The 17,150-nt window shown below is 35.4% G+C and overlaps 2 protein-coding genes across 2 annotated transcripts in view; one reads left to right on the top strand and one right to left on the bottom strand.

The window, feature by feature from the left end:
- LOC126609984 (uncharacterized) overlaps positions 1–17,150 on the bottom strand; it is a 61,544-nt gene that overhangs the window by 33,947 nt on the left and 10,447 nt on the right. The gene's annotated exons all lie outside the window — the stretch shown is intronic.
- Positions 13,117–15,134, top strand: LOC126609974 (CBL-interacting serine/threonine-protein kinase 5-like). The gene has a single exon (XM_050277905.1). The coding sequence runs from the start codon at positions 13,508–13,510 to the stop codon at positions 14,885–14,887; it is 1,380 nt and encodes a 459-aa protein (XP_050133862.1). The 5' UTR covers positions 13,117–13,507; the 3' UTR covers positions 14,888–15,134.

Genomic DNA, 17,150 nt, shown 5'->3' with positions numbered 1-17,150 from the left:
ATCCAATGCGGGTTGTAGAATTAGGTAATTGTATCTTGATCGAGCAAATGTTGTAGAACCACAAGCACAAAAGTGAGACGGAAATACTGTTTGAAGGACATAGCTATTGCACTAGCCTCTACCTTTGGTTCAATCAAGTTAGTATTATTTTGTTTTCTGTATTTATTTTGTTATTTTCCTTTTGTATGGCAAGTATATTTTAGTAATAAAGTATAAGTATTTCAAGTTCTGTATTTCTGTTATTTTTTGTTTCTAAATTGTTCTCCAACAATCTTCGAATGGTATGTAACAATTAGGAACTAAACCTCATTCTGAAAAGCCTGAGAAATTTAAGGGCGGAGACTTCAAAAGATGGCAGCAGAAAATGCTGTTTTATTTGACAACTCTGAATCTGGTTCATGTTATGTGTGAGACTGTGCCTAGTGCGGAAAGAGATAATACATGCTCTATAGAAACTTTGACGACTATAGATGCCTGGAATCATAATGATTTCCTCTGCAGAAATTATATTCTCAATGCATTATATGATTCGTTGTATGATGTCTATGTGGTATGCAAAACAGCTAAGGAACTTTGGGACTCACTTGAGAAATTTATCGTGGGAAAAATTTTGGACTACAAAATGGTAGATTCCAAGTCCGTTGTCTCTCAAATTGAAGATCTCCAGAAAATCATCCATGACATTCATGTTGAAGGGATGGTGATCAATGAGTCTTTTCAAGTGGCGTCTTTTATAGAGAAACTGCCACATTCTTGGAAGGAGTTCAAAAAATTTCTCAAGCACAAACGTAAGGAGATGACCCTCGAGGATTTCATTGTAAGGCTAAGAATTGAGGAAGATAATAGAAAGAATGAGAGGGGCCTAGTTTCGAGTATGGAAACCAAGGTAAATGTTGTTGAAAGAAGTTCATCAAAGCAAAGGCCAAAATTCTAGAACATTAAGAAGAAAGAAAAGAACTTTGTCCTTGGTGTGAAAAGCAAAGACTTCAAGAAAATTAAGGGAAGTTGTTGGGTTTGTGGAAAACAAGGCCATATGGCTCAAGAATGTTGCCATCGAAGGGATCAAGGTCCTAGAAATCAAGGCAACAACAACCGCGCAAACCTGATTGAAAATGATGTGGATGCATTGACTGCAATGATTTCTGAAATCAACCTTGCATCTGACCACACTGATTGGTTGATAGATACCAGTGTAACTCACCATGTATGTGGTGATAGAAATATGTTCTCTTCATACCAGAAAGTCGAGAGGAACGAGCAGTCGTTCATGGAAAATACTTTTGCATCTGTTGTGGTTGGAATAGGGAAATGTGTTCTAAAATTCACTTTTGGAAAGGAATTAACCCTCCTTGATGTGCTGCATGTCCCCAATATAAGGAAGAATCTTGTTTCTGGTCCTATCCTTAGTAACAAGGGATTCAAACTAGTTTTTGAGTCCAATAAGTTTTTATTAACTAAAGGGGAATGTTGGTAAGGAAGGGTTACCTTGCTGATGGATTATTCAAACTAAATGTACTTGCTAATGTTATGAATGAAATAAATAATGTTTTTGTTTAGATTGTTGATTCGTCTAATTTATGGCACTCTAGGCTAGGACATGTAAATTTTCGTTCTCTTTTTAGAATGCATAATATAGGTTTGCTACCCAAACTTGATTATTTAGATAATGTTAAATGTGACACTTGTACAGAATCCAAATTTGCAAGTTAAAGCTTTAAATCAGTGCATGAAAAATCCAATGATTTATTAGATTTAATTCATAATGACTTGTGTGATTTTAGATCATATCCAACTCGTGGTGGAAAGAACTATTTATGTAACATTTATAGATGACTTCAGTAAGTATTGTTACGTTTATTTACTTCATAGTAAAGATAAGACCTTGGATATGTTTAAGACATATAAGGCAGAAGTTGAGAATCAACTTAACAAGAAGATTAAAGTCTTAAGGTTCGATAGGGGAGGAGAATATGAGTCTCATGCCTTTGCTGAATTTTGTGCCACACATAGCATAATTCATTAAACAACAACCCCCTATACACCACAACAAAACGATGTTGCCGAACGGAGAAATAGGACTTTTAAAGACATGATCAATTCCATGTTGAATAGCTCTGGGCTTCCACACAATTTGTGGGGTGAAGCTTTACTTATTGCAAATAAAATTTTGAATCGCATTCCACCTAAAACAAGAAAGGAATCACCATATGAATTATGGAAAGGAAGAACCCCCAACATTTAAATTGCTTAAAGTGTGGGGTTGCCTGGCAAAAGTACAAGTCCCATTGCCAAAGAGAACAAAATTAGGGCCTAAAACTATAGATTGTGTTTTTATTGGTTTTGCATCTAATAGTTCGGCTTATAGATTCTTAGTTTTTCATTCTAAAGTCAGCGATATACATGTCAATACTATTATAGAATCTACAAATGCAATAATTTTTTAGGATATATTTCCATACAAAATGGGCAAGTCTAATTTCTTGAAAAAGAGATTACATGATGATGTATCTGAGGTTAATGATGAACCTAGAGAACATGATGATGGTTCATCCTCGTCTAGAGTTCAAGAAGAAGAAGAACTTGAACCTAGAAGGAGTAAAAGGACAAAAATTCGAAAGGATTTTGGGCCTGATTTTGTGACCTTGTTAATTGAGAAAAAACCTCAATCATTCAAGGAGACCATGACCACTTCTGAAGCTCCATTTTGGAAGGATGTAGTTAATAGCGAGGTAGATTCCATTATGCAAAATCATACATGGAAATTAGTCAATCTGCCCCCTGGCAATAAGCCAATTGGGTACAAATGGATCTTTAAGAAGAAATTAAAACCACATGGTACAATTGACAAATATAAGGCTCGTTTGGTAGCTAAAGGATACCGTCAAAAACCTGGTTTGGATTTCTTTGATACATACTCACCTGTAATGAGAATTACGGCAATAAGACTGTTGATTGTTGTAGCTACACTCCATAACATGGAAATACATCAAATGGATGTAAAGACTGCATTCTTAAATTGAGACTTAGATGAGGAAATATATATGGAACAACCCGAGGGGTTTGTGGTTAAAGGTCAAGAACACAAAGTTTGTAAACTTGTGAAATCATTATATGGGCTTAAACAAGCTCCAAAGCAATGGCATGAAAATTTTGACCATATTATGATCACACATGGGTTTAAGATAAATGAGTGTGATAATTGTGTATACACAAAAACTCAAAATAATGCTTGCGTTATGTTGTGTTTATATGAAGATGATATGCTTATAATGAGAACTAACAAAGAGATAATAAATTGGACCAAGAAGATATTGAAATCAAGTTTCGATATGAAAGATCTTGGTCTAGCTGATATGATTCTTGGTATAAAAATCAAAAGAAACCAAGAAGGTTATACTCTCACACAATCCCATTATATAGAAGCTACACTTAGAAAGTATGGTCATTTGAAAAGTAAAGATGCAATTACTCCTTTTGATGCCAATAGCAAACTAAAGAAAAATAGTGGTGATGCTATATCTCAACGTGAATATTCACAAGTTATTGGAAGTCTTATGTACATTATGAACTGTATAAAGCCTGATATAGCATACTCAGTGAGTAGACTGAGTAGATATACATGCAATCCTGGGCATGATCATTGGGAAGCTTTAATTCGAGTATTGAGATACTTAAGCATACAATGAAGTATGAATTGCATTATACGAGGTATCCTCCTGTACTTGAAGGATTTACTGATGCGAATTGGATATTCGATAGTACTGATACGAAAACCACAAGTGGATATGTGTTTACTTTCGGAGGAGCAGCAATATCTTGGAAATCTTCCAAACAAACGTGCATAGCCCGATCAACGATGAATCATAATTTATAGCTCTCGATAAGGCTGGAGAAGAAGATGAGTGGCTAAGAGATTTTTTGGAAGATGTTCCCATATGGCCTAACCCTATAACGGTAATATGTATACACTGTGATGGTTTAGCTGCACAATATCGAGCTAAAAATAGTGTATACAATGGGAAGTCTAGACAAATTAGATGAATGCATAATACAATAAAGCAATGGCTCTTTAGTGGTATAATTTCTATTGACTATCTTAAGTCAAAGGATAATATTGCGGATCCGCTTACTAAAGGTTTGTCTAGAGAGCAAGTTAAGCGTACATCGAGGGGAATGAGTTTAAAGCCAATAGAGTAAAATGAAATTGCCAAACGGAAACCTAACCTAGCTTATTGGAGATCCCATGGTCTTGGTTTAATATGCAAACTGGTTTGGCTAGATTTAAAGAAAAAACACACTTACATACCCATTCCTATGATGGAAGAAGTGTGGTGACTGCTGATGGGTGTAGGATACTTTAGTTTAATGATACTGATACTTGTAAATCAAGTGGAATAGTAGCAGCCTATTCTTAATCAATATCACTTATATGAGAGTAAATGTGGGGTAGCATTTATCAGAATTACATGGCTACATTCTCTAAAAGCTCTCATGAATCCAGGATTTGTTCAGGACCAAAAAGAACACAAATGAATGAATTTGTGATGTGTTGGTATGGCATATGTTTTGCTTATTGTCTTGGTTTACTGCGGAGATGAACAGTTCAAGATTTTAATCCAGTCCAAAAGACACATCTTCTGATGTATGTCATATATATTGTTTACTCTCGTATCTTAGCTTCTCTAGGACCAAATAGTCGTCTCAAAATGTGAGGTATTGTAGGAGTTTTAGGACTCTTATTGTCCCACATCGGGAAACATTGAATTCTCAATGGCCTTTATATAGGTCTAGTCCTGTATACTAGTAGTTAGGATTTGGACCATTTGGAAAATGATTGAAGGCTTGAGCCTTATGGTTGTGGATTAGGTTTGTATAATATAGCCTAATACAATTAATATTAATTAATCAAGACAAAGGCCTTGGGCCTTGGAATATAAAATTAATCAGATTCATTGATTTTAAATTCGGATTAAGTTTTTAATTAATTTATTAATTAAAAAACGTTTTGATTAAGAGACATAGCTCTTAGAAAGAGGTAAGTATTTTCACATACGCTGAACATGTATTTGAAAAGGTGTGAAACAACCTATATACTTGCAATCACGGTTTCCAAGTAGGATCATCTTTTTTTCCTCTTTTCCTTCCGTACAAAATTTTCAGAGAGTAGCACACACAAAACAATTCGATAGAATTCTATAATCTAAAGCGGGTTGTAGAATTAGGTAGTTTTATCCTGGTTGAGCAGACATTGTAGAACCACAAGCACAAGAGTGGGACGAAAATACTGTTCGAAAGACATAGCTATTTCGCTAGCCTCTACCTTTGATTCAATCAAATTAGTATTATTTTATTTTCTGTAGTTATTTTGTTATTTCATTCTGTATCGCAAGTATATTTCAATAATAAAGTATAGTATTTCAAGTTCTGTATTTCTGTTATTTTTGTTTCTAAATTGTTCTCCAACAAAACCTGCATGGGATGATTCATTGGATTTTAATTGAAATAGTGAAATGTTGAAGTGAGATAATTAGTTGAAAAAAAAAGTACACTGTATAGTTTAAGAATAAAAAAATGCACCAGTTTAAGAATGTAGATGAGAGAGTGGGGGAAACGGCTGGGTCAAATTAGAAATTGCCAAAACAAATCAAGACATTGAATCCAGATCCTAAACTCTCCAGATACATCCATTTCCAAAGAAATTCCTTTCGCTAGGGTCTGGTGGGGACTTCCAGGACTTGCTTGCTTGGGTCGTCTCTTCTATATCTAATTTGTAGTCAAAGCGAGTTTTGGGTCAATAATATATAGCTAACTTATAGTAATTCCAAGTTTAAAGCATTGGTAAAGTCTTGTAATCCAAGTTGCCGAAAATAATTATTTTTACATACGATGTCTTTAGATTTGTTTTTCTCCTTTTACTATTGCTTGTATCAAAAGAAAAAACAAATAAAAAAAGTTTAAAACATGCAATATTTTTTTGCTACTAACACGACACTCTAATGATAACAAGCAGCATGATATCCTACTTACACTCTTTATTATTAAGAGCATCAAAATTATGAAATAATTAATGTGTCATACTGTGAATGCATAACACCGGTATTACATATTTAATTGCAAATGAATCATGTATAGGAGATCGTTATCAATTAAATCGTATGGCCTGAATGTTTGGACCACGAACCCAAGTGACATGCAAGTAGCTAAGTGTCAAAGTCAAGGGGCATCTTGGTGACTAAGATTAGTATTATTTGGCAATTTGGTACGTAACGGTCAAGATATCCATTGAACCTGCAAACATTAAATCTACCATAGTCTCATTGAAGAATTTTAGGGGATTTTTCATGTCTACGTTAAGTTAATGAGTTTATATGTACAACAACCAAATTGATGAATGGTTCGTTTAGAAGTGCTTTTAATAACTGAAAACATTTTTAGAGAAAATGTTCTTAGATTCCGAAAGCACTTGAAGTGCTTCATTCAAGAAGTACCAGTTATGTATTTCTTGCAAAAAAACACTTTAAGTATTTTTTTTCAGATTTCACTTACATTTTAACTAAGAATTGATTTCAGAAATATTTTCAACAAAAACATTTTCATCCATTCTAAAAGTACGAATTCTAATTTTGAATAGCTGGGAAGAAGTTTCAGAACCACGTAATCTGGTCTTCCGTCTTTGCACGTGTGTGAGACTGAGAATTCTTAAAGTTGTTCTTGCTTGATTCAACTGCATGTTAATTAATTATGATAATTTCCAAAAGTTCGATATTCCTTCCAGAAAACAGAGATTGACTTCAGAATGACTAAATACAGATTAATTGTCGTCCACACGTGAAAACTATAAGATAATTGATGTAGACGGTCCTCGATATCTGTATCGAAGTATTGCATTACGGTTATTATGTAGAAAAATTAAGTTAAAGCAAGAAAATATTTTTAAAGAAATTATAAATCTTTAACTTTTTCAATTTTTCTTTCACTAGTTTCATTCCATGAATTAAAGGAATATATTATGTTTAAAAAATGTTGTTTTTTCTCATTATTTATAAATAAAAAAAAATCTTAAGTGGACTCTTGTGGATGTCGACAAGTTTAATACTAAATCTTTTATGCTCGCTAATTGTGGGTCGATTCAAATAACAGTACACGCAAAGGGAACACATTTATAGGACTCTTGTTTTTTATAACACCAATTAATGATCAATTAACTAATTAAGTAACAGATGTTTAACACTACAACTAAAACATAACTTTGGATCCAACATTTCAACATTTAAAAGATGATGTATCAAATCAACAAATACTGTAAACTTGGAAGCCGTTTAGTATTGTAATTTAGTGGGTCTTTGAATCTCGTTTATGATAAGTTCGATACCAAATTATTATGACTAGTTCATGGTCTAGCACAATCCAAATCATTCACCCTTTAATACTATATCATTGTATATCAAAACAAAACCATCATTATACAAACTTGGAAAGGTTTAAAATTCAATTGTCCCTAAAAATTTGGTGACATGCATATATCACAAGTGCTTTTGCATACCAATGTTGAGTAATAGCCTAATATTTTCAAAATAGAGTGAATAACAAAATAAACAAGTTTGCTCAAACGCATGACTTAATCAGCGAGGGATGCACTAGGCCTAGTGAAAAGTTATTTGGATTTGGAAGAAACCACCTCACTTGATCAATTGTCGACAGCCCAACTATAAAAAATACGGGCCGGATTTTTCGCTAGACCTTCTCCCATATAGGAATTTCAGAGGAGCCCATTAAAGAGCTTGGAGGGATTGTATTGTTGTACTTTAAGAATAATCAAACATTAAATAAAATAGTTGAGCGTTTGGTAAATAGTAAACTATATTTTTAAAATTTTTGTGAGTATGAAAAGAAATGTAAAAGCGTTTGGTAAATTTTATTGTAAAAGTGATATAATTAATTGGCATATATTGACAAAGTTAGACATGGTAGAGGGGGTGGTAGCAACGATAGTAATGGCAAGGGAAGTGGTGGTGGCGCCAATAGTGAGGTGTAGTAGTTAGACAATCTCCAATGGCTGGGCTAAAAGCCAAATATTTTAGCCCGAAAAATTTAGTTTTTAGCCCAGAAATAGCTTTTCTGCTCCAACCGTTATAGCCTAAAATTTTAGCCCGAGATTATTAAATAATGAACTTAGGCTATTTTTTTTTGTTAAATTAAATTAAAAAAATAAATATATAGACTATCGTAAATTAATTTTATGAACATTTTAATCTAAAAAAAATTTTAAATTCTAATAAATATTGAAAAATTTTAATTCCGATTTCTGGGCTAAATTTGGGGGGGGGGGGAATCTGTCCTTGGTTTAGCATTTAGCCTTTAGCCCAAAATTTTCTCTTGGGTTGGATTGGGTTTGGGGGGAAATTTTGGGGGGTAATTTGGCTTTTAGCCCACCACTGGAGTTGGTCTTAGGGTGTAGAGGAACAATGGTGGTAGGGGTAGCATCAGTTGCAGTGCTGACGTTTGTTGTTGTCGTTGCGGTCGCAATTGTAGTTAGTGGTGGTGGTGGTGGCGGTGGCAACAATGGTGGTGGCGGTGTCGGCAGTAGCGATGTGGGTGGCGGCGGCGGCAACGATGGTGGTGGCAATGACAATCATGGGGTTATGATTGTGGTGGTATTGGTGGCGATTATGGTTGTGGTGGTGGTGGTGGTGGAGGCGGCAACAATGGTGGTGTTGTAAGGTTAGTATTTGTAGTGGTAAGTGTTGACGATCATTTTGCTCTCCAAGGGGTAAAATGTGTATAGAAGAACAAAATAATGTTGTTTTTAAAACCTGATAAGGGTATACATGAATTGAATAATAATCATTAAATATTCAACTTTGTTTATTATAAAAGCAACTTTTAAAAACAACCTACAAATTGCTTTAAAAAACTGTGCCTAGAAGCCATTGTTTTTATAATAAGCCTATATTTATTTTAATTGTATAATTTTAAATTGAAGTAGTTCTTAGTTTTAAAAAAATAAAAGTAATACCAAACTGGGCCTAAACCATTTTGAACTCATCATACGAATAGTTGGTTAGGTTTGGCTTGATTTCGGTTTAGTTTATTTTTTGCATAGATGATCTATAATTGGTAGTTTATAGAAAGTGGACAGTTTCGATCATCAAACGACATTGTAAAATGAGAAAGGTAGTCGAGAAGGTAGAACGAGAAGATCCCAAATGAAAGTTGCTAACATTTCTAAGTTCCAAGGTTGCATACACGTATAGTAAGTTTCATGCTCATACTGAAGTATGTTATAAATCTTGTGGTGACACACAACAGACCAATCCTAAAAGACCACTCTTTTGTCTAAGGATGCCTAACCGCCGCACCAATAATTTCGGGGGCGGGTGCGGGGGCGGGGGTGGGGGCAAAGGGGGGGGGGGCGTGACACTGCGAGGTGGGTAGATTTTTTTTTATAATCATTTTATTGTTGTGAACAATTCTAATTGCATCAAATAATTGTCTATGAAGAGCAGATCTAATTATATTAGTGTCTATAATTGATTTCTTCTGTGTAATACTAATCGATAGGACCTCATTGGTAAGTGCTACAAGATCTCATACATTAAAACCCATGATTATGATTATAGACTAGCTAAATACAAATGCGAAGCTTAACGACGTTGGTTGGTTTCACCTGTACTTATTGATGAATCTTTATGCATAGAGAGGAGATAGAAAAAATGTCTTTTAAAGAGGGCAGCAAAAGCAAAGCAAATAAACCAGAAAAGAAAGAAAAGAAGTCAAGTTTAGTGATCCGAATCAAAGTCTTCCTCCTTACACTTTCTACTAGGTTAACAGCTTCTATATATCATTAATATTCTTTATCTATCTTTCTCTCACCCTTCCATTTATCTGTATACTTTATATTGCTTTACAACCCATAATATATTGCTTTACAGCCCATAATCAGATTGTTATAGGACTTTCAGGACTTGGCTTCTCTACCCTCCCACTTCCCATACACTCTCATCCCTTTCTATTTTGTGCGGTCACGGTTAAGCTACGTCAACATTTTATATTACTATTGTTTTTTGTCTTATTATCTCTATAAAAAAATCAATATAATATGTTAACGTGACTTAACCTTGACCACACAAAATAGGAGGGGATGAGAGTGTATGAGAAGTGGGAAGGCAAAGAAGCCGGATCCGGACTTTCATGCTCTTACTGTAGGCTGTTCAGGATTATCCACTTCATCTAATAAATTTATATTTTCTTTGCTGTTTTAGTAGTTTGGTGAGTTTATATGTTTTTTTATCTTTATTAATAGAACCCAAAAATGTGATATGATCTATCCATTTGAACTCTATATAGGACAGAATAATGCTTGATTCTTATAATGCCAAATCAAAGTACTGTATCCATTTATACGTGATTTGGCTGAAAAGTGCTGCGGGTTTTGGGTCTCTTGCATAAAGCAATATGGTGGTATGATTACTTCACGTCTGGATTTTTGGCTTGCTTTTAATAGGATTTTTAGTACCTACACGAATAGGGTTAAAATCATTGAAAATACTTGTAAGAATACAAGGTAATTGTAATATTACTGCTCATGCAAAGTCGTTATCCCCAAAGATTGTTTGACTAATTTGTAATTAAACTAACCCTTAATTAATTATTAAAACAAATTTTATCAAAGATTTGGGATTTATGAATTTGAAAAGATTAGATAAACAATAAAAGAAATTGGAAATTTGGAAATAATGGCAGCAAAGAAGAAAAACGTTTTTAAAATTAACAATTTAGAGAAATCTAGGGTTTAGCCGTCACCATCACAATCCTATGCAATCCTATCAATTACTTATGAATTTCCACATACATGCTTTGAAGGTTAGGTTTTCCGAATGCATATTTTCCTTGTGATGTTCAAGCGAAATCGTATATCTAACATGAAATCCGTCTGTGATGTTTAGATCAAATATAAACATGCAAGACTCATTAAGCTTCGTGAAAACCCTTTTAAAAACTATGCAACCCTTAAGAGCGTGATGTTCGCCTTAAGTGAACTTACAATTACTAATCACAAGAAGTCCTCCTCAATTTCAGGGTGATGTTTCAACAGAAATTGCATCAAATCACTTGTCTAAATATCTTAATGGTGATCAATCATTAAAATATCTATATAGTTTTAATCGCGGTGATTAATAATTCAAAGCAAATTAATAAAATTATATATTCATGCTAAGGTTCATGGCCTAACCCTAGCAAATGAATTAGTCACGTATACTCATAATAAAAATCAAAGAAAATATCATTAGAATGAATACGAATGAAAACACCTTGAAATAGAAAATCTTCAAGAGCCCTAGCAATTCTGCTGTCTCCAAAATGAATAAAAGAAGCGTCCAACAAGAACTAGGAACGGCAAAAGCCTTAAAATCCCCTCTCGCTCTTGCACAAACCCTAGAAACCAAGTCCTTTATTCCAACTAGGAAAATAAAAGTAATAATAAAATATCTTAGAAAATAAAGTCCTAATTAAACTAGGAGAATCTGCCAAGTACTTGTCCAGCCACGTTTTAGCCTCAAATATCTTCCAAATCCGGCCCATGATAGCTTGTTTTATAGATCAGGACGTTCCGAACACATATCCAGAAGGCCACGAACCCATCAGATGTCATATCGGACTCCAAAAACGCAATTTAAGCCCAAAACATCACTATTTCAGCACCTCGCACTGCTCCTTTATGTTATTTCTAGGAAATCACCGCCTAGTGGAAAAATATGATATTTTGATACGATCAAGCCAACTAACTCATGAACGTCCTCCAACTGGAATTACTCCAAATTTCATCCATTTGACCACGTTTTTCTCCAGAAGAAGTCAAAAGTTCTATATTGAAAATACAATTCAAAGTATCTAAATTCTTTTAAAATATTAACCAAAATATACCAAAAATAGGGTTAAATATATAAAATAAAATCTACTCATCAGCTTCTCCGCTTTGGTCATGCTTAGGGTTCACTTAATTTGTAGCCTTCATCTTACTAATTCATGCAAGTGTTTTAATTAAGTGCGTTTGATAGTAGTTTTAGTACCACATTGCCAGTATGACTTCTCTTTCCCACAATAATCCACACATGCGTATGTATGTCTGGTGCCTTTTATGTAGCGATAAATGCATTTGACACTTTGAAGATGATAAGTGCAAGGACAACATATAGATTGACACACTTGAGTAACAGCAAAAGCGATGTCAGGCCGAGTGAGGTATTAGAGCCCGCTGACCATACTGCGATAAACGGTGGGATCAGGTAGAGTATCTCACCACTTAAAAGACTCATATGTCTATCAGTCCCAAATGATAATACAGAGACACTGTGTCAAGAAGTCCCCAATGAAACCGTTCCTATATATAAAGCGATAGGGGTGTGCTATCCACACACCCCATTTTACTTCTCACACACCTCTTGATAATTTTTGTCCGTTGATCTTCTTCAACTCATTCGATCCGACGGCCGAAAATTAAAAAAGTATGTGAGAAGTAAAATGGGGTGTGTGGATATCACATCCCAAAGCGATATTGTAGGAAGGTCTCCATCGACAATTGTTGGAGGCAATGGTGTTGGACTTGGCTTGCATATAACATGCATATAACATTAGCTATCGCAGATTCTTGCACTCACTTTCTTCCTATCTCTCATTCACGTTCTTTTTTGGCCTTCCATTGGCGAAAGAAACGGAAAGATTTACATGAATCTGTTACATGCAAATTTTTATCTCCAACTCCTAAAATATATATGGCAGTATACAGTGTGCCATCATATATATGGCAATCAAGTTTTCTTTCCAACTCCTTAAATATATATCGTAGTATATATGCACAGCCTCACGAATGTGTAGTTAGTTTGCTCATTCAAATAATGGGCTCTAGCCTCTAGTTGTACAAATCCATAGATGAAGCTTCACTACAGCTAAAAACAGTCAATCAAAAACTTCACAAGTTATTTTTAGGCATTGGCTTCAGTCCCCAAATGCTTTACACGTTTCCAACCCAAGTTAGATTTAATTTCCAATTATCTGTTGGCCAAATATTTTTTTCCTTTGTTTTCTCATCCAGTGTTCCACCTTCCCTCATCCACCACCCTTTGTAATCATCCAACAACAACCACAATTACCTCCGATTATTGCACCGTTTTTCCGGAAAAATCTCTTGTCTTTTCTTTCCTTTATCTCAGTTGTTGTTTTTATATATATATTTTTTTTGGATTTTCAGGTGCAAATCTACATTTCCTAAACTGGGCTTCTGACCATTTTCAGCATTAACAAAATTTCCCTTCTCCTAAATTCAGTTTCTCAATTATTTTCTTCCAATCATCGATCCCTCACCGTTTACCAGGAAAATCACTTCCATTTTTCTGGACCTGGGGTCTTCGCCATCTCTGGATGATACGCTAATGTTTCGTGGCATAAACTGAGTCACTAAAATTTCTTTCTCGTTTATATTCTCAATAGAAAATTCATATTTGAAAATATGCAGGGAAAGGAGCAAAAGCAGTTGAGTCCCAAGTCACCAAGAAACATTCTATTTGACAAGTATGAGATGGGAAGGCTTCTAGGCCAAGGCACCTTTGCCAAAGTCTACCATGGCAAAAACCTCGCCACGAAAGAAAATGTAGCAATCAAAGTGATAAACAAAGACCACATCAAGAAAGAAGGCCTAATGGAGCAAATAAAGCGCGAAATTTATATCATGCACTTAGTCCGGCATCCCCACATTGTCCAATTAAAAGAAGTCATGGCCACAAAAACAAAGATCTTCTTCGTCATGGAGCATGTAAAAGGAGGTGAACTGTTTGCCAAGGTATCTAAAGGAAAGCTCAAGGAGGACATGGCAAGAAAGTACTTTCGACAACTCGTAAGCGCTGTTGAATTTTGCCATAGTCGTGGTGTATCACATCGTGACCTGAAGCCTGAAAATCTTCTTTTGGACGAAAATGGAGACTTAAAAGTCTCCGATTTCGGGTTATCAGCGTTGCCAGAGCAGCATTGGAGTGATGGTATGCTCCACACGCAATGTGGCACGCCGGCTTACGTGGCACCTGAGATTTTGAGGAAAAAAGGATATGATGGAGCCAAGGCTGATATATGGTCTTGTGGTGTTGTTCTCTTCGTTTTTCTTGCCGGGTACTTACCATTTCAGGATGAGAACTTGATGAGAACTTATAGCAAGGTTTTCAAGGCAGATTATGAATTTCCGCCATGGATTTCTATGGACGCAAGGTGTTTGATCAAAAAGCTTTTGGTTGTTGACCCGGAAAAGAGGATTTCCTTTCAGCAAATAATGAGGAACCCTTGGTTTCGAAAGGGTTCCAATTTTGCTAAGTCAATTGCATCTTCAAATTCCATTGAAGATGATAAAAATGGAAAGGGCGAGAAAATTGGAAATTTGGGTAGGACAAGAAGCGGTAATATTCCTACTCCACCATTTTTAAATGCATTCGAGTTCATATCATCAATGTCCGAGGGATTCGACTTGTCGAACATGTTTGAGACCAAGAGGAAATCAGGGTCCATGTTTACGTCCAAGTGCTCCGCCTCCACAATCATGGCGAAGCTGCAGGTGGTAGCTGAAAGGTTGAATTTCGGATTGGCATGTGAAAAGGAGTTTACTGTGAAGTTGCAGGGGAAAAAGGAGGGGAGGAAAGGGAAGTTGGCGGTGACAGCGGAGTTGTATCAGGTGGCGGCGGAGGTGGCGGTGGTAGAGTTTTCACAGTTGGCTGGGGACACTCTTGAATACACTAAGTTTTGTGAGGAGGATGTGAGGCCAGCACTGAAGGACATTGTTTGGACTTGGCAAGGTGAGGAAAATGAATGTTCACAAAAAAAAGTTGCAAACCCTAACTGCCATTAACTATATGGGTATTCCCTTGAAGCTACGTGGAGTTAATGTTTACAATCTAGGAAAACCACCTGATCAGATCCCTCATCCGAAATAGGTTTTAACCTTTTTTTCTGATATATTTGGACATTCTGATGTAATATTTTGTGTTATAACTACGTCCTGCTGCAAGAATTTTGGAGGCTTGGCATGGATGTATATAGTGCATGTATAATAATTTTTTTTTCTTTCTAATTCATCGGACTTTTGAGTATTGGAACACGCTGTGAGGTTACTGAGCAAGGTAAATACATGCATTTTGAAGGGGTGAACGACTTTTTTTTCTTCAGTTATGCGATGAGATTTTATTCTCAAGTGATGAAGATTTGAGATAAGTCATACAAAAATTTAACCACCATAAATAGATTTCAAACACGCCAATGAGTTAAAGCTGAAACATTCAACTTGCATGCGAATACAGTATATGAAGGTTTAAGTTTAATTCTTCTAAAGGGCGCGTGATTTTCATTTGATATTGGGCGTCAATGCTTGTTGAGTCTTATGAGTCTGGAATGAGGTTCTTCTGAACGGAACTGAGTGGGGTGAATGTGAGAGAGAGAGTGCGATAAGGTGGGGGATGTGCTGGGCCTCAAAACAGGGGGAGGTGAGGTATAAGTATGTGGTGTTTTCTGTATTCGGGGCCGTGTTTGTGTGCCGAACTTCAAAATTTTTCCTGACTACCAATTAAAAAGTAAGGATGATAGAACATGTAGAAACAGTTTAATTTTAATAACCGATATTTTATGAAAAGGTTTCAACTTGTAGAATAGAAATACTTTGTTCGCTCCTCGTTTACAAAATAAAATAAAATAAAGCGGACTACACAGCTGTGGTTTGTGCATGCACCCGTAACCTGTAGAAATGCATCATATCATATCATAGGTTCAAAACTTTCCTCAATACCTTTATTGATTTGTGGACCAGTGAATATACTGAGATTGGGTATGGTTGGTTCTCAACCTTCCACCCTTTTGACTTGTATTTGATTGGCATGGGAGGAGCTGCATAACCTTGCATCATTCGTTCTATAATTTTAAAAAGAAAGGGAAGTCCAGTCATCTAAACCTGGAAACAGTGGGAAAGAAGGGACAAAGAGGAACTTGTAGTCTAGTGCCCAACCTGTCAACTAGCTAGCTACTTGGACTGAACTATAAAACCAATTAAGTTTCCCAATGCAATAACGTTTGAGCAGAAGAATTGTATAGTCTCTTATATTTTATGAAAATTACACATCTTGTTTCTTATGTTGGCCCCAAAACACTTTAATTTGTTCTTTTGAATTCAGTTTAATCAATTTGGTCCTATGTTTCTTTGTTAACTTTCTAATAATTAAGAACTTTTTAAATATAATTAGGTTAGTGGCGGACTCAAGAATTTACAACGATAAAATAAAAAAATAGCTTTCAGAAATAGATAGTTTGTTCATTTGTAATTGTTCGCGACAACCAAGTTATCATTCAACTACTGATTTCCAATCTTATTACGAAGTGGATTCTTCACAATCTTCATCACCAAAAAAGCTCTTTCAATGGAAGTAGTCGCAATAGGTAAAATTACTACTCATTTGACGAGCAAGTTCATTAAGGGTTACTGTCTATCCCTCTTTTTCTCCACCAACTTCTGTACAAGACCACTAATTCCTTTCAATCTAGAAAATTCATTATGCAAATGCATGTCAGAGGTATAACTCGTTATACTTGACACGCCGGACCATGATATTCACCCAACACCAGGGTAGGCACGTGCTGGCCGACACCCGAAGGTGATGAAGCCATATTAGGATGCATGAGAGCTAAGAACAATTAACCGACAAAAATAAAACTTGTAAATTTAATTATAATGAATATGCATTTATGGAACGTGTTCAGAACATACAACTAAACCGAGACACTAAAAAGGAATAATATAAAATTGAATGAACAAAAGGATGGGTCCTACACCAAGAGGACTCGAAGATGCTGATGCAAAAGTGCCTTGACGTCGGGATTGTACGCCTCAATTCTAAGTTATGAGGGGGGCGCAAAACAAAACATGAGTGGACCAAGTTGATATATAAGTAAAACTGAAGCAGTTATTCATCAACGTACTAACCCCCAAGGTTTTATAAAAACTTAATAGTATAATATGTAATAGGTTTTCCGAAAACCCTAGCATGCCATAAAACCTTCATTAAACATATAATGTATATAGCGTGCTTAGTAGTGGTATCATTTCTTGCCTGAAGGCATATAGAACT

The sequence above is a fragment of the Malus sylvestris genome, chromosome 17, assembly GCF_916048215.2.
Source record: "Malus sylvestris chromosome 17, drMalSylv7.2, whole genome shotgun sequence".
Lineage (NCBI taxonomy): Eukaryota > Viridiplantae > Streptophyta > Magnoliopsida > Rosales > Rosaceae > Malus > Malus sylvestris.
Note: the sequence above shows the minus strand (reverse complement) of the source record. Positions and strands in the feature narration are given on the sequence as shown.